General features: G+C 36.7%; 1 protein-coding gene across 4 annotated transcripts in view; it reads left to right on the top strand.

Annotated features, from left to right (window-relative positions):
* FUT8 (fucosyltransferase 8) overlaps positions 1-23,201 on the top strand; it is a 280,643-nt gene that overhangs the window by 137,401 nt on the left and 120,041 nt on the right. For all 4 annotated transcript variants that reach the window (XM_055132354.1, XM_055132353.1, XM_004612349.2 and 1 more), the window contains 2 exons: positions 7,153-7,268; positions 7,379-7,541. In XM_055132354.1, the coding sequence (XP_054988329.1) occupies positions 7,153-7,268; positions 7,379-7,541 (279 nt within the window). The remainder of the gene's footprint in view (positions 1-7,152; positions 7,269-7,378; positions 7,542-23,201) is intronic.

Raw genomic sequence — 23,201 nt, 5'->3', positions numbered from 1 at the left:
GTCCTAGGTTCAATTTCTGGCATCACCAAAAATCCAGAAACCAAAAAAAGTTTCACACTAAATCCTAGCTTGTTATGTATACTTTTATTCAGATTCATAGTTGATTCCACCAGGTTATGAACTATGAAAGTAGTTATTTGAATTCATACTTAGTAACTTATGAGTTACTTAGTAATTTATACTGCAGCAGTCATCGAAGCCCTAGCCCAACAGAGTGTTCAAACTCAGTACATCAGGATCTCACCATTCTACAAGGAAGTGATCATCATCTTAGGTTCAGCAGGGCGACACCATTTCACCGAAACTGGTGAAATGGTGTGTATCAGGCACTCAGAAAAATATTTTTTGTTGTGATCCTTAGCTTCGTGGACACATCATATTATCAGATTTTCATTTTCTTGCTCCTCTTCTTTCTCTGTCTCCTTCTCCTTATCTCTAATCAACACCTTAATCTGTCTTTCCTTGCCTTTCCCTTTCTTTGTTTTCTTCAGTGATGTACAGAAGCAGAACACTTTTTAGCAGTACTTCCTTTGAAAAGGATGTCATAGAATCTGTTAATTGTCATTCTTATTCTTACAAATAATCAGGGTAGGTTTGTTTATCTTAAATCATTTTTTAAAAGAATTTTAATTTCATTAGGAACTTAGTAAATATTTTAGTTAATTAATAGCATCATTCAATTGTATGCATATCAGAGAAATAAGGAATAATGGAGTTAACCTGAAATTTTCACACTTATAATTCTACAGAGAAACCAGTGCATGAATTAATGGTCAATAAAGTAACTATTAAATAAATTTATTTAATAGTTAAATAAACTATTTAAACATAAAAACAGTTCTAATACTTTGCAGTTGGCCAGATGATGAATTTTTCTCTCATGAAAATAGTTATGTGAAAAGACCCATTACAGGATTTTAAAAAACCATTGAGATGCCGAATTCCAGGCCCTGTAGAATTTCAGGGTGAAAGGAGAGGTGGACCCTGGGAAGAGAGGTTTCACCAATGTTTGAACTAAGATCCAGTGCTCCACACCAGGGTGTTTCACTCGGAGCGCACAAGGAGGGCCAGTGAGACCCCTTTCTTCCCCCTAGGGACCCAGCCCTGGCAGCCAAAAACCTCCAGAATTCTACCACTGCCCTGCTCTCAGCTGCTTTCCACATGTTCGGGCCGAGCCTCGCTCACGAGTAAACCTTACCCTGGACCACGAGACACTTCATGGGACACACGCTACTTGTAGTCCAAAAGTACTGCACCGCATTTGATGGGATTCAAAGTAGGAGGCAACCAACCTTAGAGGGAAATACTACATTTTTTTCAGTTCTGCTTTGGGGCAGACATTGGAGTTTGGGATGGAAACACCCAAAATGTGGTGGTGGCAAGGTGTAATGGTGTAAAGGGATTGGTGTTTGAATATCAAATGTAATAAAATATTGTGAACTACTTTATAAAATTAAATTTTTTTTAAAAAAAAGAACAAAGGTCCTGTGAGGAATATCAAAAGAAGATCATCTACAGCTCTTAGCTTTTCCCCCTTGGCAACCACCCTAGTGATGGACTGGGAGGTGGGGCAATGCACAGTTTGGAATAACTGTATAAAACTTGGATCTCTTAAGATGTATACTTTCATGCTTTAATGCCTATTTCCCCATTTGGCTCTCTCCATTCTGGAGAAGTTTATGTTCTTTCTTAAGCATGTATCTTTATCTACCTTTCTCCTTCCCTCCCTTTATTTCCCTAAGAAATATATTTTTCCCTTAAAAATAAAAGAATAGTTGTATGAATGTATTTCTTACTTTTTATTTTCTTTTCAATTTTTATTTAGGCACAAAGATTTTGTATTAATAATAGAGTTTTAGGCACACGCTGTTAACCACACCGTAACATCAATGTCAGCATCCCTCTACAAATGTCTCAAGGTCCCTTCAACCCCCATCCCATCTCCCTATAATAAATTCATTAAAAAATTATTTTTTGGGTCAACATGCTTTCAATAGTGTTGACACTTATGGTTTCGATATACACCCCCAAAGTGTTCAGACCCTCAGCCAGTGTCCTTGTTACCTCCAGTTGTTCTCCTTTCTACCAAGAAAGACCCCCCACCCATACTTACTTTCCTCTTAGTTCTATAATCCAGGCCAAAGGTTTACCATGATATGATACCTTCCATTCCCTTACCTTATTACTCTATATACCACAGATGAGTGAGATCGTTGGTATATGTCCTCCCCTCTAACTTATAAATTACATATTTTATATACACATTGTTACTTAAATATAGGATTAGTTTTAGCTATTTCATTATGAAGAAACTTGATTTTTGGTGTTAATAGTTTATGTGGATTTTCCTTGGCCTATCTATCATTTGTTAGTTTTCAGTAAAGGGGGAAAATGTTGATTCAAATTCAGATAGAAGTATCTGATAATCATGAAAAGGGTGTGGGTTTCTACTTCTGAGAGTTTATAATACTTTCAAACTTCAAGTTTCTTGTTCTGACTGTGACTTTAACCCTTAGCCAGGCAGCAAGGTGATCTACACATAAAGTACAAATCTTTGAAAGAAGTATCCCATAGTGTTGGTAAATTCTTACCTCGTTGGAGTTTTGACCAGTTTAACTATCATTAGCAAATCAACTTGGCACCATTGAATGAAGGTAGTTAAATTATTAAAGCTTTAAAGAGTTTGTGATTTCACAAACCGTGTTGTTACTTGTATTGTTACTGTTTGGTGCCATGGGGAGAGCTGATGAGTATCTTTAGATTGATCTTGGCCTTAAACTTTTAGGTGGTGTAGATTGAAGATAGAATAATATTTTGAACCCAGATCAGTCACGTGCAAGGCAAATGCCCTACCCACTCTGCTATTGCTCCAACCCCTCTTTTTTAACCAAGAGAAATGTAGGTTTTGGGTGTGGGGTATGTATGTTTGATTCTGACGTTCATTTTAATAGAAAGGTACTTAAATATGGTTTAACTGCAGAAAAATTATAACAATTCTCTGTACCATATTATTGGGAGCAAAAGTTTTGAAATCTAGTGTAAGATAATAATTTTTATTACTTGTATCACTTGTCATCCCGTTGCTCCTGGATTTGCTTGAGCAGACTCCAGTAATGTCTCCATTTGTCCCTGTCGCATGCTAGTGTAGCCCAGTGGTGTCTGTTCGCTCCAGGAACACAAAGAGCCTCAAACTGTTCAGGGTCTTGATGAAGAAGTCTGATCATCTCATAGGTGAGCGGCCAGACGTTCTTTTGACGTCCCATGGAATCCAGTTGGTAACAGCTCTAGTCCAGTGGTCGTCTCCAAATCACATTACATGTCTGGCCCATCTGATTTTCTATGCCTTGGCAAATGAGACAGCGTTCCTGATTCTTGATTGTCAATGGAGGTCGGAAGTCCAGATTTCTTCTCTCACTTGAGTGAAATGTGATACTTCAAGCATAGCTCTTTCGATTCCTCTTTGGGTGACCCAAATAGCGTTCTCATCCTGTTTCCGTATGTCCCAGGCCTCTGAGGCATATGTTAGTGCAGGAAGAATGGTGGAGTCTAAAAGATGTGCCTGGAGCCATCTTCGTGCTCTTAACAACTTTGATGCTCTTGGAGGCGTTTCATGCCACTCTGTTCCTCCTGTGCAGCTCAGGTGCCAGGTCATTCATCGTATTGAGTTCTCGACCTGTGTACACATAACTGCTGTATTCGGAGATGTTTGTTCCTTTGAGAGAAATTGCAACTAGTCTGTTTCTCATGAACACTGTCTTTTGTGAGATTCAGCTGCAGTCCTACCTTTTCACACTCACGGTCGAAGTCAGTCAACATTCATGCCACTTGGCTAATGTTTGGTGTTATTAGTACAAAGTCATTGTTGAAGCGGAGGTGGTGTAGTTGCCGACTTTGTATCTTCACTCCTGTTCCTTCCCATTCCAGTCATCGCATGATGTTCTCGAGGGTGGCACTGAAGAGTTTCGGTGAAATGGTATCGCCCTGCTGAACCTCTTTCTTTACAATGATGATCACTTCCTTGTAGAATGGTGAGATCCTGGTGGTGAATCTGTAATACAGCTCACGGAGGATCCTGATGTACTGAGTTTGAATACTCTGTTTGACTAGGGCTTCGATGACTGCTGCAGTCTCAACAGAATCAAAGGTCGTCTTTAAATCAATGAACGTTAGACAGAGTGCCATCTTGAACTCTCAAGAAACCTCAGTGAGCTTGCCAAGCTCAATAATTTTTTAATTGGAAATAATTGAAAGGTCTTTGCTTCGAGATCACATGTCTTAGCTCTTTAGAAGTTTCCAGTTGCTTATTAGCCAAAGGATTAATTGTGAAGACTTTTCCACAACTGTGTGCATTTCAGCCTGGTGTACAGTTGTTTGTTTTTTGGGTTTTTTTGTTTTGTTTGTTTTGTTTTTTTGGCAGCTCCATTTCAAAAGCAGCCATTGATTGTCTTTAAATACATGAAGATTTTCCACTTTGATTTTATGTCATATTTGTTCCTCTATTAGAAAGTAGAAAAATGATAGTGTGTAACTTGAAATAAAGTCCTCACAATTTCGTTGACAAGTTCTTGGAACTTTATTTTAAAAAGCATAAAATCCCACAGAGTAAGGAAGCAGCAAGTGGCTAAAAGTAACAGAATCTATATGTCACTTACAGGACAGAGTGATGTGGAGAGTGGAGTCAGGATGGTGGGAGTCAGGTGCAGTAGGAGAGAGAGAACTCTGAGACAATGGTGAGCGGAAGCAGGCATAAGGTGGAGATGGAATATTATTTTCATAAAACCCTATGGGTGATAGTATTGTTAAATTGTAAACTATGGTGACTAAAATCTTTGTATCACTGTAATCCTGTTGTTCATCAATTTACTCGAGTGGGCAACAGTAACATCTCTATTACACTCAGCCCTGAGATTTTAGTAGCCGCCTTTATTCGTCTTTCCCAATGATTGGAGGCTCTTTCAGGGTCAGGGGAATGAAACCTATTGTTATTGTTTTTGGCATATCGAATACGCCACCGGTAGCTTGCCAGGCTCTGCTGTGTGGGCAGGATACTCTTGGTAGCTTGCCGGGCTCTCAGCAAGGTATGTATATATTTATATATACATTATATATATTAATATAATGAATATAAATATAAAATATATATTTTAGTCACCAGTTAAAGATGGTGACTAAAATAAAATGTAAAATAAAAATGCAGGCCAAAAAAAAATAATGCCGGCAAAAACCATGTAAAAAGAAAACATGAGGAACAAGTAAAGTTTAGAAACATGTTTTACAGGAAGGTTTGTAATATAATTAAGTGATCCTGGGGTAATTATGCTGTTTCAACATTTTATATTGTAAAGTGATTTTTGGGTTTTGCTTTTAGCTTTTGGTTTTGGTTTTTGGGCCACACCTGCTGATGCTCAGGGTTAATTCCTTGTGGGATCAGGGGTACCAGAGATCTAACCTGGTCTGACTCATGCGATACTCTCTTAGGTCTTAGTTTATATTTCTGATTACTGATAGAATGAAATATGACATCAGTCTTCAGTTTTTCCTTGATAAAGTTTATCTATTATTCTTAATTTTCCTTCTCTGTAAAACCAGTGTTTAGTAATCTAAGGTCATATGTTTGTCAATGGAACAAGGGATTGACAAGGAGTATAGCCTGATATTGCAATTAATTTAGAAATAATCTGTATTTGATATTTGAACAGAGACTCACACTCATATATTGGCTTTCCTTATTTTCTGTAAGCCTTTTTCTTAACCCTCTCAATATCAGTTGTTATTCTCAACACTAAACTCAACACTAAAAATGATATATATATTTTTTTTTAGAGGTAGAAATTTATTTATTTATTTTTTTAAACTTTTTACTAAATCACCATGTGGAAAGTTACAAAGTTCTCAGGTTTATATGTCAGTTATACAATATTCAAACACCCATCCCTTCACCAGTGCCCATATTCCACCACCAGAAACCCCAGTATACCCCCCGCCCCCACCCCCTACCCCCTACTGAATAACTAATGAATTTCACTTCATTTTTTCTTTACCTTGATTACATTCCATAATTCAACACAAAACTCACTATAGTTGTTGGAGTTTCCAACCAAGAGAGACAGACCTACTACATTTGATAATTAGTTTTTCATTGCTGGAAATGAAGAGATATGTAGCCCCACTGCTACAAGTACATAACTCTCTCTCTCTCTCTCTTTTTTTCTTTTTCCTTTTCCCTTTTTTTTTTTTCTTTTTCCCCCTCATCCCCCTTCCCGCGCCTCATAGTATGGTGTACGCCACGCCACATCGGCCAGCGTGGGGCTTTTACTTAGTTCACAGTCCAGAGAGGTGGCTGCTACATTAAAAACCTTCAATATTTCAAAAAAAAATTACTGTTATTATTTGGAGTTTCCCCCCCAAGTCAGACCTGTTCAAAAGGAACCGTTTCACATTGCTGACAATTATAAATGTTAAGTCGGTTTTGGATTTCTGTATAAAGTCCAGGGAAAATTCTGCCAGAAATTACATAGCCCAACTCACAGTTCCAGTGCATTGCTGTAAGAAGTCTCTGAATTCAAAGTCTTTAGGCGCAGAGGGTCCAATTCGCGCTCAGCGGCTCCGGATTTATCTGGGCCGAGGGCGTGCCGGTTACGCCCCCTTCCCATGAGTTCCTGGGAGCCCCAAAAGTAAAAACCGAATACCTGTGGGTTTGGAGTCACAGAAGATGGCGCCTGCCACATGGGTGCCGCCAGGCCGCCACTTCCCATGCAGGAAGGCAGGGTGGGGAGAAAAAAATCCACCCCCGGCAGCACAGAGTTGTAGCCCAGCTCGCAGTCCCAGTGCATCGCTGTCGGATGCTGCGCTGGATGCCCGAATGTCAAAAAAATGATATATTTTTAATGTGTCTATTAGAAGACAGAACCAGAGATTACTTACTTCCTACAAAATTTTAGACCTGTGAACTAGATTTTTTTTCTGTTTATTCTATTTCATCCAGTGTTTACACTTTTTCTATACCTTTGAAGAGAAATTTTCATCTATTACTGCTAATATGCTATATGAATCAGAGACTTCTGGAGTTGCCAATAAATGTTTTAGGAAAGCAATCATACATTTCGCTATGTAATTTATAAACTAAATGTTTTTTGCTTCTCCAAACTACAGAATACCAGAAGGCCCCATTGATCAGGGGCCGGCTTCAGGAAGAGTTCGTGCTTTAGAAGAACAGCTTGTGAAGGCCAAAGAACAGATTGAAAATTATAAGAAACAAACTGGAAATGGTTGGTCCAGTGTTTTTTCTCTTCAATATATCTATAGAAGCACAAACAAATTAGAATTTTCCTTTCATCAAATGCTGAAAATTTTGATACCATATTTTCTTCGAGTGCAGGTCTGGGGAAGGATCATGAAATCCTAAGGCGGAGGATTGAAAATGGAGCTAAAGAGCTCTGGTTTTTTTTACAAAGTGAATTGAAGAAATTAAAAAACTTAGAAGGAAATGAACTCCAAAGACATGCAGATGAATTTCTGTCAGATTTGGGACATCATGAAAGGTACTTCTTTTCTTTTACATTTCACTTGGGTTTTTGTGATGATTATGATCTAAGAATGAGAAACTGAGTCTTTTTATTTCCCAGTTGAATGATAAATGAGCGCTATGATATTTAACAACAAGAACAGTACCCAAGGTCTCAAAGTGCATTAATTGTCAGATTTAATTTATCAAATCAAATATATCATTGGAAATATTTAAAATGTATTCCTAGAAACCTTCACGGTTTAAAAGTAATGATATCGGTTAACAAAATTTTGAAATATATAAGTTTCCTTTATGCATAATTAATATTTGAAGTGGTAATTTTACAGTACACTGGAATGCCTATTGATGCTGGCATCAAAAACTTTATTAGCACTTTTTTTTAATTAAATCACCGAGAGATACAGTTACAAAGCTTTCATGTTTGAGTTGCAGTCGTACAATGATGGAACACCCATCCCTCCACCAGTGCACATTCTCCACCACCAATGACCCCAGTATATCCCCACTTTCCAACCCTTCCCCTGCATCTATGGCAGACAATTTCCCACATATTCTCTCTGTACTTTTGGGCATAAAATAGCACTTTCCAAAAAATTTTCAATTAAAGGTTAACAGATTTTTGATAAAAAGGAGCTTTCTCTTAATTGCTTTTCCAATTAAATGCTAGTAAGAAGCAGCTGAAATTTTTCTAGTAAAATTTGTTTCTTCTATTTATACATTTTTTAAATTAGGCAGTTTATCTTCTATGTACAAGAAACATTTTAGTATTAGTATATCTGTACATAACAAAAATATAACTGAGAATCATCATAAGTACAGGAAAACCTGTTTTTTGACCTGTTATATTTATAAGTTTATTCCCAATAGGACTCTTATGACAATTACTGTCTCATCTGTGAACAATAAAAGAAAATTATAACAATGATATATTACCTTACCATGACCTACAGTTATGAAAAGAAAGAGAATTACAACCAGAGATTCTTATATATTAATATCATCAGTAATATTAAATTTTTTAAAAAATTGTTGTGCTGTTTTAAGTAAAATTACAAATAAAATCTATCAGTATATTAAAATAGTTTGAGCACTAATGAATCTACAGAAATAAACGCATGAATTTTAAGGGTCATTGAATTATTAGACTATATCCTAGGGCAGTCCCTTTGAAATTTTTAACCTTGTTTCCAATCAAATCATACTTAGACCATTAGACAACATGCATAGTAATTCTGTCCTAAATACCTCTTTTTCCTATTGATTATATCTGGATATCAGTATTTTTCAATTGCAGATGTGTGCTTGTGTGTGCTTTTATTATAGTTTTCAAGAAAATGTATATATGAAGATGATTGAATTGGGTAGATTATATTGTATTGAAAAAATACTATTAACTTACTTTAAAGTTTGAGTTAATATTGAGCATTTAGATTTTGTTTTAAATTAAAAGAATTATTTAACAATAATTTGTGCATATAATTTGTATGTATTTTTGTGACAGTATATACAAATGAAAAGATAAACATAAACACATGAAAGAAATTGGACTCATTAAAGTTGATGTAGGTCAGTGTTGCTCTTTTATTTTTAAAGTAAATTCCTTTCAAAATATATTTAAACTGACAGTGACGTTGCAAATAATGATGTTTCCACTGAAAACAAATAGAAAGTAAAGTACCCACATCACTTTTTTGCTTTCTTAAGCATAAATTATAATGAACTTGGCTTCAGAGGGTAGTAATTTAACCCCAGGCAACTAGATAAGAATGCAGTGATACAACTAATGAGCAAAACAGAACCAAACATTAGAGAATCAACTTTAGAACTGATGAAAGAACAAATAGATAGAATTGGCTTATATACATATACATATATATTGAATATGCAATCTTACTAATTATTTTTGAGATCTTTAAGTGCAAGAATTAAAATGAAATGAAAATTTTATTTTCCTATGGTGATTTCTATATAGCACACATTATTTTACACATACCCAAAATATAGTGTATAAGTAGTCTGACCTATATACTTATTTCTCTGAGAAGTAAGTTAGAAGTCTATCAGTTTTCTTATTTGCCTTTTTCTTAATCACCTTAACATTTTCAGTTGAGAAAGATATTATAGCAGTAAAATTGCGAGCTTTTATCTCAAGAAGAGGTTTCTTAAAATTTTGTTCTAAGAAAAGCAGTGATCCTAGTTTTTGCTTTCTTAGTCAACTTTATTGTGGCTGAATTTATATACAAATCAGCTATATATTTTATAATTTTGTACATTTTAAACAGCTCACATTCTTGTAACTACCATCGTAGTCTATACCTAAGAATATTGCTGTTCCTCAAAAAGTGTCCTTATGTCCCTTTTTTTTGTAGTTAGCACTTCTCCCAACCCTTGGCAATTGCTAGATTTTTTTGTTATTATTGCTCCTGCCCTGAGTATTTAAATTTTTTAAAACTGCTTAAGTGACACAGATATGGCTCGTTTTTTGAGAACAAAGGCTCTATATTACCACTATTTCTTTGTTTGAATTCACCTCTTGATAGAGATGATCAGTGTTTCTGGGGCCGGGAGTAGGGATAGTCACATTTTCTCTCTGGGATAGTGGTGACTACCAGTAAAGACTTTTCCTTTGCTGTTCATCATGGTGAGGGACTTTTCCTTTGCTGTTCATCATGTTTCTATTCTAAAATGTAAGTCCCATTGTTCTTTACATTCAAATAATACTCAGAATGAATACTTGAGGCCAGAATCTTATACCTGAATCTGGAATTATGTTTTCCTGACTGAACTGATCAGTAATATTTTTTTATTTCTATTTTTAAGAATATATATTAAAGTATAATACAGAGTAGCATATATTTACTATATTGATTTAAGCTTTATCACTAGACTTTCAATTTTTGATTTCATTCTTATGATTGCATATTGATCATGCATCTTAGTAATACAGTCAGATTTACCTATTGTTTTTATAACATTGATTATAAATTAGCCCTAGACTCTCTGAAATATAGGGGCATTAGAAATTCAGAATGATTAATTTAGGTTTTATTATTTATGGCTGGAGTGATAGCACAGAGGGTAGGGCGTTTGCCTTGCACGTGGTCAACCCAGGTTTGATTCCTTCATCCCTCTCGGAGAACCTGGCAAGCTACTGAGAGTATCCTGCCTGCACAGCAGAGCCTGACAAGCTACCCGTTACATATTCGATATGCCAAAAACAGTAACAATAAGTTTCACAATGGAGACGTTACTGATGCTTGCTCGAGCAAATCGATGAACAGTGGGACGACAGTGCTACAACAGTACTATTATTTATGTAGGTATGATTATGTAGGTTCAGTGCCTAAAGTTATAACCAAATAGATCTTTCCTTCAGCATTTGAAATAATGGAAATTTCATCATTTATCACCCTTTTAGGTTGCTTAGAGACATATGTAACTTAATCACTGTTGCTTTGGTTTTTGTCATCTTTATGTTGCTAGATATCGGTTTATGAAATATTTATTGGAGTTTGTTTAAAAAAAACAGCAATTACTGAGATTGGGGAGAGTTAGCTCAGAGGGCTGATGTACGTGCTTTGCATGCTGAAGATCAAGTTTTGATTCATGGCCCAGAACTACCTGGTACCCCAAGAACACAGGAGCTGTCCCTAAGCATTGCCAAGTATGGCCTAAAAACCAAAAAGAGAATAAAAAATATAGCAGTTAGTAAATTTCAGACTGAAGACAGGAAGGTTGATTTTTTTATTTAAGTAGATTGAAATCTTTGAGAAGAAATTTGGTAAAGCAGCAAGATTGATTTCTTTGTTAAATGCGTTGAAATTTTTGAGAGCAAAGTAGCAGTCTCAGTCTTAATCCCTGATTTTCATCTTTTCATTATCAATAGTAATTTATAAAGAAGCTTTGCTGAGACTGACTACAAATATAAATCTAATTAATGAACGGTATGTAGGGCTAATTATGCTGATGACTTTTCTCTACTGAACTAAGAGACATTCTTTTGATTTAAGGAAGGAATTTGAATAGTATGTGGAGTGTGAGTTCAGGTGCCTGATGCATTTTGTGGCAAAGAGCCTCCTCCTAGGCCTCTCCAGCAAAGTAACAAAGAAACAGGGGACTCTTGGTAGATGGTCAAAATGGCCCATTTAATTCCAGAGTTGAATAGCCTATATAGACAATCTGAGGAGGTTAACTGAATGTAGGTGTGATTGATCATTTACAGAGGAAAAGCTTTTTAATGGAGCAGTTCTCTTGGAGGGATTTACTCAAAGAGTTGCTCTGTCTCCCAGGAGCTATACTGAGAAAGTTGTTCAGTGGTGACAGGCATCCATATTGCTTTTCTCTTTTCTTTCAAGTCTAGTTTTCTTTCTTTTTTTTTTTTATGCCCTACACATACATTTACATAGACACAGAAGAAGGAAGGAAATCTCTTAATTCCTTTGAAATGCAACTTAATTGATGACTACTAAACTGAAATGTAGATAACTTCAGTCCTTTAGTCTCTTGGAACACAATTTTATATTATTTTCTTCAATGGAATCCAGCCTTATTTTTAAGTAGTAAGTAGATCATTCTTCCTAACAATCATGGGTATAGAAGTCATCTTTATTCTACTCATCATTTAGTCACTATTAAGCAGAACATTCTTCTTCATCTTTTGTAAGGGAATATTCCTAGTTGGGCTAATTACAAAGTCATTGTGTTTCACAACAAAAAAATGAGAAAGACACATAGAACCTCACCAAGCTCTGTGAGTGAAAATTTCATAACCACACAGAAGGCTCTACTGGTATCACCTAGTATTGTAAAATCTCAGAAGGTGACTTTAGTGATATTGTGTTGAGGATATTTCATGAATTCAGAGAAGTGGTAGCAAAAGTAGTATAAGAACTGTATGCTGAAAGTAGGTAAAGGAACAAACATGGTCACCTCTCAGTATCTATATTGCAAACCATAATGCCCAAAAGGAGAGAGAAAGAGAAAGAAAAAAGTGCCTGCCAACTGTTTCGACTTGGGGTGCTCCAGAGAGAGTGGGTAGGAGCCCTCCTTGCCCCGAGGGACCCAGCCATGGCAGTTGACCTCCACAACCCAACTGCCACCTCCACAACCCAACTGCCACCAAGCTCAAGGCTGCTCCCCACATGCTCTGGCCGAGCCTCACATATGAGTGAACATATTCCTGAACCACTTGGCCGTGACACATCATAAGACACTCCCTACCCATTCTTCATAATTACCACACCATATTTGATGGGGTTCAGACAGTAGGCAACAAATCATAGAGGGAAATATATATGCATATATGCATATATACATATTTTCAGATATATATGTACCAAGAGTATCTCGCCTGCACGGCAGAGCCTGGCAAGCCACCTGTGACATATTTGATATGCCAAAAACAGTAACAAGTCTCACAATGGAGACGTTACTGGTGCCTGCTCGAGCAATGGGATGACAGTGATACAGTGATATACCAAAGCATACATGACCCAAACTTTAACAACATGTTAGTGATATCCTATGGAATGTCTTAAAGGCTTCTGCCAAAATAGAACAATCTTCACACTGTTTCCTATATGAACACATTTTTGTAAGCATATTCAGCAATTCTTCATAACAGACAATACAAAGTATATTCTTTTGGTTTGTTTTGGGACGGGTTGGGGCTTGGGATGGAAACATTCTGAATTTGGTGGTAAGAAGGTGTAATGGTGGTGGGATGGTGTTTTAGTATTAAATGTAATTAAATATTGTAAACTAACTTATAAAATAAAAACAAATTAAAAAAAGAAAAAGAAAGTGCCTGCCATGAAAGTAGCATAAGGATGGGGCGGGGGGGGGGTGGTGTTGTGGGAGGGAAACTGGGGACATCGGTGGTGGGAAATGTACACTGATGGAGGCATGGGTATTGGAATATTCTGACTGAAGCCTGATCATGAACAGCTTTGTAACTGTATCTCACAGTGATTCAATTAAAAAAAAAGAGTAGAAATGAGAATACTACTTTTAAAAATGACAGAAGTAATATTTGGTGATATAAAAACCACAATTGCGGGTCTGAGCAGCAGAATAATGACATCTGAAAAAATGATAAAGAAGCTCCAAGATGAGATGCAGGGAGTCTCTGGAAAAAAAATACAGAAGATGGGGAGAAGATTTGAATGGAAAGGAGTAGCACATCAGAAAACTATAGGATGAGGTCAGGAAGAGCGATATAAGAATAATCAGTGTTTCTGAAGAACCAGAAGACACATTTGATGAAGAACCACTAGAAAAATCATAGCTAAGAATTTCCGATAGTTGAGAATTGTAGGCACTGAGATCTAAATGGCCTTGCAGGGTCCCACTGAAAATACACCCAAATAAAAAAAAAAAACTCCAAGATGCATTATAATCAAGTGACAAAAGCCAAGTATGAGAGACAGAATATTGAAAGCAGCAGGATCAAAAAAGGAATTTGTATATAAAGAAAAGCCAACAAAATTCATAGCATACCTATTAAATTGAATGTGGGATATAATTAAAAACAAACAAATCTAATGAAATAAACACTTCACCAGGAATCCCTATGCAGCTACGTCATCATTCAGATTTGATGGAACAATACGGAGAGCTTCATGGACAGGCAAGAGCTTAGGGAACTCATCCATAGCCTTGGAACCAGTTTTATAAGAAACAGGAAGAACCTTCCTTAAAAGACAAGACAACTTATCAAACTTTGCCACTGAGTATGGCATTCACCCATTGTGCTTATGTTTGTCCTACACAAGATTAGGAAACTGTTTATTCCTACCTTGCTAAGGGACTCCATACTTTTTTAGTAATGAAAAATGTTTCATTTATGTTGAATGTTTTATGTCTACTCAGACCATTTTGTTGCTTGTATAGAGATTTTTATTACAATCTTTTGCTTAATAACATAGATATTTAAGCATTATCTATAATATATTTGCTAACATAAAGCCTATATTCCTTTAGATGTTAAAACATACTTTTGTACTTTCATAGTCTATTCATATTTTTCTATAAAATTTTCTTAATTCTCTAACCTTACTAAATTTTATACTTGTAGGATTTATCCTTTTATGTTAAATTTAATATGTACTAACACAGAATTGTTCATTATTAATTTTTTAATTTACATACCTATAAAAAAGCTGCAGTTATTAGCAAAAATAGTTTTCAACTTAAAAATATAAAATTTGTTTTGGCAGAAGAATCTATTATTGGAAAAGATGTCTGATACAGTGAAACTTAATTCTATTTTGCTTACCCTCACCTTACATTGCTTCTGTGTAGTATTATTTTTCTCTGTGTGTGTGTGTGTGTGTGTGTGTGTGTGTGTGTGTGATTTTAAACTTAGGAATGATTTTGAGATTAGAAATAATTTTGAATCTTAGAAATAATTAGAAATAATCGTGACAGCTCCTCTAACACTGTTCTTGGCTTTAGCCTAGAACAGCTCCAGATTGTCCCAGCTTCCTGCTCTTAGACCCTGCAAGGGAGGAGCCACCCAGGATCAGCTTTACATCACATATAGAAAATCCAAAGAGTCCCAGACAGAATCAGTCCAAACAGAAAATGGCTGACACACATCATAATTAAAATGGCAAAAGCCTTAGCGATAGCATTCTAAGGACAGAGAGAACAAATAAAACTAAGAGAGAATTGGTATTCTACAATTTCGTTAAGCAACAAAATATCAGTGAAGAGTTGATTTTTTAAAAAGGAGCCAACTATAGTGACAGTCCCTAGCTAGACTCAAAGGAAAAAAGAAAATTGTTAATTGAATAAATTGAATCACTGTAGCACTGTCGTCCTGTTGTTCATCAATTTGCTCGAGTGGGCACCAGTAATGTCTCCAGTTTGAGACTTACTGTTACTGTTTTTGGCATATCGAATATGCCACGGGTAGCTTGCCAAGCTTTGCTGTGTGGGTGGGATACTCTCGGTAGCTTGCCAGGTTCTCTGAGAGGGACGGAGGAATTGAACCTAGGTCAGCCACGTGCAAGGCAAATGCCCTACCCCCTGTGCTATCGCTCCAGTCCTAAATTGAGTCAAGAATGAAAATTGCATCAGAGACCTCAGAAATACAGACCCTAAAGAGATTATGATGAGCAATTTTATGCCACTAAATTGGAAAATCTGGAAGAAATAAATAAATGTCTTGAATCCCACATCCTCCCAAGACTTCTGAGGAAGCAGAAAACCTAAATATTCCTATTACCCTCAAGGACAGGAACCTTTCTCAAAATAAAGATCAGGAGACAGATGGATTGGTTCACAAGTGAGTTCTTCCAAATCTTCAAAGAGGACCTATACTCATCTTTCTCAAGCTTTTCCACAGAATAGAAACAGCAGAAACCCTCCCAAACTGTTTTTATAAGAGTAGTGTCACATTGATACCAAAAGCTGACAGAAACTACTAAAAAGAACATTTCAGACCAGAACATAGATCCAAAGATCCTCAATGAAATTCCAGTGAATCAAATACAGTAAACATATTTATATGCCATAGTTATAGAGTGTCCAGACCCTGCACCAGGCTGTCTTCACTGGGGCAACTCAGAGGGAGGAGGGTTGAGTTTCCTTCCCCATCCCAACAGAGTCCCAACAGTAGTAAACTTCCAGAATTCAACAGCCACCATACTCAGGGCTGCTCTCCACAAACTCAGATGAGCCTCACGCATGAGGGAACCTGCAGAAAAACCCAGGTATACGGCACCCATGATTGAAATCTCCAACCTTGCTTGGAGCGGAACTGGGCATCCTTCTCCCATCTCTCAAGTTTACCAGTAGCTTGGCAGTCAACACCCACAAACTGCCCCTGGTGCCATATAATCTCATCAATGACCATGATTCAAAGACTCAGAAATAGAACTCCCAGAAGAGAGCAACATAGGCCTCACTCATGAATGAATCTTATTCTTAATTTTAGAATTCCTAGAGTGGACCTCATACTCTACACCACTGACATACCAAGCTTTGGGGGTCACGATTTGAGATTTGGGATGGAAACTTTCTAAATACGGTGGTGGGAGGTGCAATGTTGGTAGGTCTGGTGTTTGAATATTAAATGTAATGAATTATTATTAACAACTTTATAAAAAATAGACTCTGCCTTGACTACTATGACATAAAAGCATAAACTGCCAGTTTTAGTATTTTAAGAATTCTACTACTGTCCATCTTAGATTTAAAGTAGTTTTATCTTCATGGAACTATCTAATAATGTCAAATTGTAGTACTCTGTGTGAGCAGGTTTAAAGCCTTACAGAATATACTGATATTTTTTTTTCCTCCAGTAGGCATTTGCTGGCATATTTCTTTTCTGATATATTTATTATCCCATTGAATTGCATTTCTAAAAATATCATTGCTTTAGATCTGGAGAGGTAGAACAGCAGGGCAGGCGCTTTGCTTGCCTTGCATATGGCTGAACTGGGTTTGATCCTGTCACCCATACAATTCCTTGAGCACCACCAGGAGTGATCTCTGAGTGTAGAGCCAGGAGGAAGTCTTGAGGATAGCTGGGTGTGGCCCTCACCAAAAAAATAAATTTAAGGCTTGCATTTTTATTGAGGTTCTCCAAGTTACAGTACTGTTAATTATACTTTTCATGCCTGTATCATTTCAACACCACATCCATCACCATTGTGTCCACTTAGTGTCACAAAGACCACCCCCCCCGCCCGTCCCCGCCTCCTAGGCAAACTCAGTTCTATAAAAACAATCTTGAGTTTTGAGGACTTTTGCCATTTGTTATTCCCTTACTGTATTTCTTTATGTCTTACATATAATAGAGATTTTTTTAAAAGTTTATTGTGGAGGTGATAACATCTCAAATATATAGATGAATAAAGCTAAATTCCTGTAATTCCACAAGACTATAAATCAATAAGAACATTTGTTTGTTCTTTATACAAAGAAAGCCAATGACTTTTGATAAATATCATGAAATTTATGAAATAGTAAAAATAATAAACACGATGGGAAAGGACTTGCAAACTGAAAAAAATTAAATGAATTTATATTTGATCCCTACAACACTAATATAGTTAAAGACTTTTCATATGTTCATGATAAACTTCACAATTTCATCTGTGTCTTTATGGACCTGGACTTTGCCATTTTAATACACAAACACACACACACACACACACACACACACATTTGAAACTCTAGAGGCCATGGAGGTAGTTTAAATGATCCTTAGTACCTGTACTATATCCCCTGTACCACATTCCTTTTCCCAGCAGTACCATTGCAATCCTTTATACCCCTGAGCACCATCTCTAGCACTGAGCCATTAGGCCTATACTCCTAGGCCAGGAATCTCTGGAATTTGATCCTCTAAAAAAAGAGTAATCTCTATTCAGTGTGAAAAACCACAGGTTAATTATGTTGGGAGATAGTAAGCTTTCAATTTCTTTTGTTTTTTTTTGCAACTAGATCCTTTTGCATAAAAAGATGTTTTTAAATCTTAAATAATAAACATAAAAATAAGAGAGACATTATATTCCTATAATTTAGACTCGGTTTAAATTGGGTGAGAATGAAAATAGTCATGATGCAAAGTATTCTGTGTATGAATGATGTTGACACTTACCTGAAATGCTTCACAGATGACCCTCTTATTAACCATGTAAAGCTCATCTAGTGTCAATATAGGGAGTATTCTACACTAGTTATAATTTTTATTTACCCAAAGGGGCTATTATTAGGTATTCTTTTAAATGTATGTAGTTTTAATGTGGTTTATTTTTATCATAGTAAATAAGATTAATTTTTTTTCCAGTTGGCAGGCATTTTGGTTTTTTGTTTATTTTACTAAATATTTCTTAAGAACCAAGAATAAAAGACAGCTGAAATCAAGAACTAGTGTTCTCCTAGATAAATCACAGTTACTCTGAGCTAGCTCCATCATCTGTTAAAAGAATTAATCCTGCTCTTTCGGGTGTGATACAGCGCTAAGTCATATATTGCTGTTAAACCTTGCTCAATAGATCCATAGTTTTTGATTTATTACCAACGATTCTTCAGACACAAGGTAAAAGGCCCAAAAAGAGCCTGCTAACATTTAAAGTTAGCATTTTAGTTTGACAGCGGAGAATTCTACCAGTAGTCTAGCCATGCATCCTACTTAGGAATATCAAACACATGGTTGCTGAAATATAGCTGAAATTACTCTTTTGAAGATACCAACAAATTTGGGCTCATATGGTGAGGGCCTATTTTCTAGCTGATACCTGTTTTTATTTTAGTTTTTTTGCTATACCCTGTGGTGCTTAGGGGTCACTCCTGGCGGTGCTTCAGAAACTTATGTGATGTTGGGGATTGAATCAGGGTCAACTGCATACAAAATACCATAATCCCAGAACTATATCTCTTGTCCCATTATATTATAAAAGAGATAATGATACTAAGCTTGTAACAAGCAATAATAGCATACCTATATATTACTGTTTTGCATGTATTTTTCACTGTAGCACTGTTGTTCTGTTGTTCATCAGTTTGCTCAAGCAGGCACCAGTAACGTCTCCATTGTGAGAATTATTGTTACTATTTTTGGCATATTTAATATGCCACGGGTAGCTTGCCAGGCTCTGCCATGTGGGCGGTATACCCTCTGTAGCTTGCTGGGCTCTCCGAGAGGGATGGAGGAATCGAACCCCAGTCAGCCATGTGCAAGGCAAACACCCTACCCACTGTGCTATTGAAGGCATTATAATGCTTTAAGATGAAGTTGTGGGGAGATATCAAAACAGCTTTCTTAGGATAAAAATCAATACGAGTAAGCAGTATAGTCAAGTAGAGAAATAGGTTTGTCTGGCTTCCAAAGTTTTTTTTTCCCCTGATTCAGACTTTTTGCACTAAAATATTGAAAGAGATCTCATTTTTGTACTTCAGAGATCACTTACTTTAATACTTGTTAGTGAAGCAGTCAAAATCCCAAGTTCATTACTGCCATTGTAGGTGAATTTAGAAGTGTATTACTACATAATTTATATATGTACGCATTTACAAATAGAATATGTTTCTAATTTTATAATTTTCAGTTAAGTAATATTTTTATACTTTACTTTTTAATAGTTTTTAATTGAATCACCATGAGATACAGTTACAGTGCTTTCATAGGTTTCAGTCATACAATGTTCTAACACCCATCACACCACCACTGTACATTTCCCACCACGAATATCCCCCATAGCCCTCCTGCCACTCACTTTCCACTCCAGCCTGCCTTTTTGGCAGGCACTTTTCATCTATGTCTGTCTCTGTCTCTGTCTCTCTCTCTCTTCTCTCACCTCTCTCCCCCACTCTTGTTTGGGCTTTACAATTTGCTATATGGATGAGAGGCCATCTTGTTTGGTCCTTTACCCATTTTCAGCATACATCTCCCATCCAGAGCAACCCCTTCCAACCATCATTGTCGTAATGGCTCCTTCTCTATCTCAGTTGCCCTCTCCCTCAGCCCTTGAGGCAGGCTTCAACTGTGGACCATTTGTCCTGACCCTTGTTTCTATTGTCCTGGGTGTTAGTCTCATACTATATTTTTGTTTTTATTTATCCCACAAATGAGTGAAATCATTATATGTCTGTCCTTCCTCTTCTGATTTATCTCACTTAGCATGATACTCTTAAAAATTTTCATCTACTTTTAAGTGAATTTCATGATTTCATGTTTTCTAATAACTATATACATTCCATTGTGCAGATGTACCATAGTTTCTTTAACTGGTCATCTGTTCTTGGGCACTTGGGTTGTTTCCAGCTTCTGGCTGTTTTGAGCAGTGCTGCAATAAACATACAAGTGCAGGTGTCATTTCTGCTGTGTGTTTTTGCACCCCAGAGATATATTCCCAGAATTGGTACTGCTGGATCAGATAGAAGTTCAGTTTCTGGGGCTGGAGCAATAGCACAGTGGGTAGGGCATTTGCCTTGCACACGGCCGACCCGGGTTCGATTCCCAGCATCCCATATGGTCCCCCAAGCATCGCTAGGGGTGATTCCTGAGTGCAGAGCCAGGAGTAACCCCTGTAAATTGCCAAGTGTGACCCAAAAAGAAAAAAAAAAAAGCTCAGTTTCTAGTTTTTTGAGGAATGCCCATATTGTTTTCCAAAAGGCTGGACCAGGTGGCATTCCCACCAACAATGAATGAGAATCCCTTTCTCCCTGCATCTGTACCAGCACTGGTTGTTCTTATTTTTGATGTGTGCCAGTATCTATGGTGTGAGGTAATATCTCATTGTTGTTTTGATTAGCATCTCCATGAGGATTAGTGATGTAGAACATCTTTTCATGTACCTTTTGGCTATTTGTATTCCTTCTTTGAGGAAGTTTTTGTTCACTTTTTCTCCCTATTTTTTGATGGTGTTGTAAGGTTTTTTTCTTATAAAGTTCTACCAGTGCCTTATAATCCTGGCTATTAACCTCTTCTCTGATGGGCATTATTGGGTATTTTTCCCATTCGGTGGGCTATCTCTGCATTGTGATTTTTCGAGGTGCAGAAGCTTCTTAAGTTAATGTAGTGCCATTTGTTTATATTTTATTGCTTCCATTGCTTGGTCAGTGGTGTTTTATCCTTAAAGATGCTTTGGGCTTCAGTATCATGGAGGGTTCTGCCTATGTTTTCCTCCTTAAGTACTTTATGGATTTAGTTCTGATATTGAGGTTTTTAAATCATTTTGATCTGATTTTTGTGCCTGGCATTAGACAAATCTGAGGTTTTTTTTTTTTTAATGTAGTTGCTCAGTTTTCCCAGCACCACTTGTTAAAGAGTCTTTTCTTTCTCCACTTCACGTTTTTTGCTCCTTTGTTAATGATTAAGTGATCGTGTATTTGAGGTTGTGTGTCAGTATATTCAACTCCAATCCATTGGTCTTTGGGTCTGTCTCTGTTCCACTACCATGCTGTTTTTGTTACTACTGCTTTGTAGTAGAGTTCGAAGTTGAGGAAGAAGTTCCATCTTCTTTTTCCCAAGGATTGCTTAAGCTATTTGTAGGGGTTTATTGTTCCATATGAATTTCAGTAATGTTTTGCTTATTTCTTTGAAAAATGTTATGGGTATCCTTATAAGGTTATAGGGACTGCATTGAACCTGTATAATGCTTTGGGAAATATTGCTGTTTGATGATGTTAATCCTTCCTATCTATGAGCAGGGGATGTATCTACATTTCCTCATGTCCTCTTTTATTTCCTGAAGTACTGTATCATATCGTCTGCTAGTAGTGATAGTTTGACTTTCTTCCTTTCTTATCTCGATGCCCTTGATATTTTTTTATTGTCTAACTACTATGGCAAGAACTTTCAGTATTATATTGAATAGAAGTGGCAAGAGTGGGCAATCTTGTCTACTCCCTGATCTTAGAGGGAAGGCTTTTTGTTTTTCCTCATTGACTTATAAGGCTTGTGGTAGATGGCTTTGACTATAAGGAGGAAAGTTCCTTCAACTCCCATTTTGTTGACAGTTTTTATCATGAACGGATGCTGGATATTGTCAGGTGTTTTCTCTGTATCTATTGCTATGATTATATGGTTTTAATCTTTTCTTTTATTGATATGGTATATTATGTTATTTGATTTGCAAGTGTTAAATCATCCTTGTGTCCCTGGGATGAATCCTGCTTGGTCGTGGTATATGATCTTTGATCAGTTGTTGGATTCTATCTCCTAGCTTCTTATTCAGGATCTTTTAATCTGTGTTCATCAGTGATACTTGCCTGTAATTCCCTTTTTCCTGGAAAAGCTTGAACAGGATTGGGAGTAGATCCTCTCTAAAGGTTTGGAAAAATTCACTAGTGAATCCGTCTGGCCCAGGGCTTTTGTTTTTAGGGAGACTTGTTTACTATTTCAACTTCCTCAATAGTAATAGGTCTATTCAGATATTCCAAATCTTCTTGGGTTAGGCCTTGGGAGATTATAGGAGTCCAGGGGTTTATCCATTTCTTTAAGGTTCTCTTGTTTTGTGGCATAAAGATTCTCAAAGCCATCTCTGATGACCCTTTGAGTTTCTGTCTTTTCTGTTGTTATATCCCCTCTTTCATTTCTCATTCTGTTTATTAGGTTTTTTCTCTTTCTTTGTGAATCTTGCTAGTGGTTTATCAATCTTGTTTATTTCCTCGAAGAACCAGCTCTTCATTTCATTGATCTTTCAGATTGTTTTTTTGGCTTTCAGCTTGTTGGTTTCTGCTCAAACAGTAAGTTTTGTTATTTCCTTCCTCTTGCCTGGTTTGGGCTCCTTTCTTTGGTCATTTTACAAGATCGTAAGCTATGAGGTTAAGTTACTTATGTGGACTCACTCATCCTTCCTGAAGAATGTTTACAGAGCTATAAACTTTCCTCTTAACACTGCTTTTGCTGTGTCCCAGAAGTTCTGGTAACTTGCATCTTCATTCTCATTTGTTTCCAGGATTTTTTATTTCCTTTTTTTTTTTTCTATTTGGGTGACACCCAGCTATGCACAGGGGTTAGTCCTGGCTCTTGCACTCAGGAGTTACTCCTGGCGGTGTTTGGGGGACTATATGGATTGCTGGGAGTCAAACTCCAGTCAGCCACGTGCAAAGCAAACACCCTACCCACTGTGCTATTGCTCCAGCCCTGATTTCCTTCTTGATTTTCTCTGTTATCCACTGGTTGTTCAGAAGTGAGCTGTTTAATTTCCAGGTG

Source organism: Sorex araneus, chromosome 3 (genome assembly GCF_027595985.1).
Source record: "Sorex araneus isolate mSorAra2 chromosome 3, mSorAra2.pri, whole genome shotgun sequence".
NCBI classification, from domain to species: domain Eukaryota; kingdom Metazoa; phylum Chordata; class Mammalia; order Eulipotyphla; family Soricidae; genus Sorex; species Sorex araneus.
This window is presented reverse-complemented; position numbering and strand designations above follow the sequence as displayed.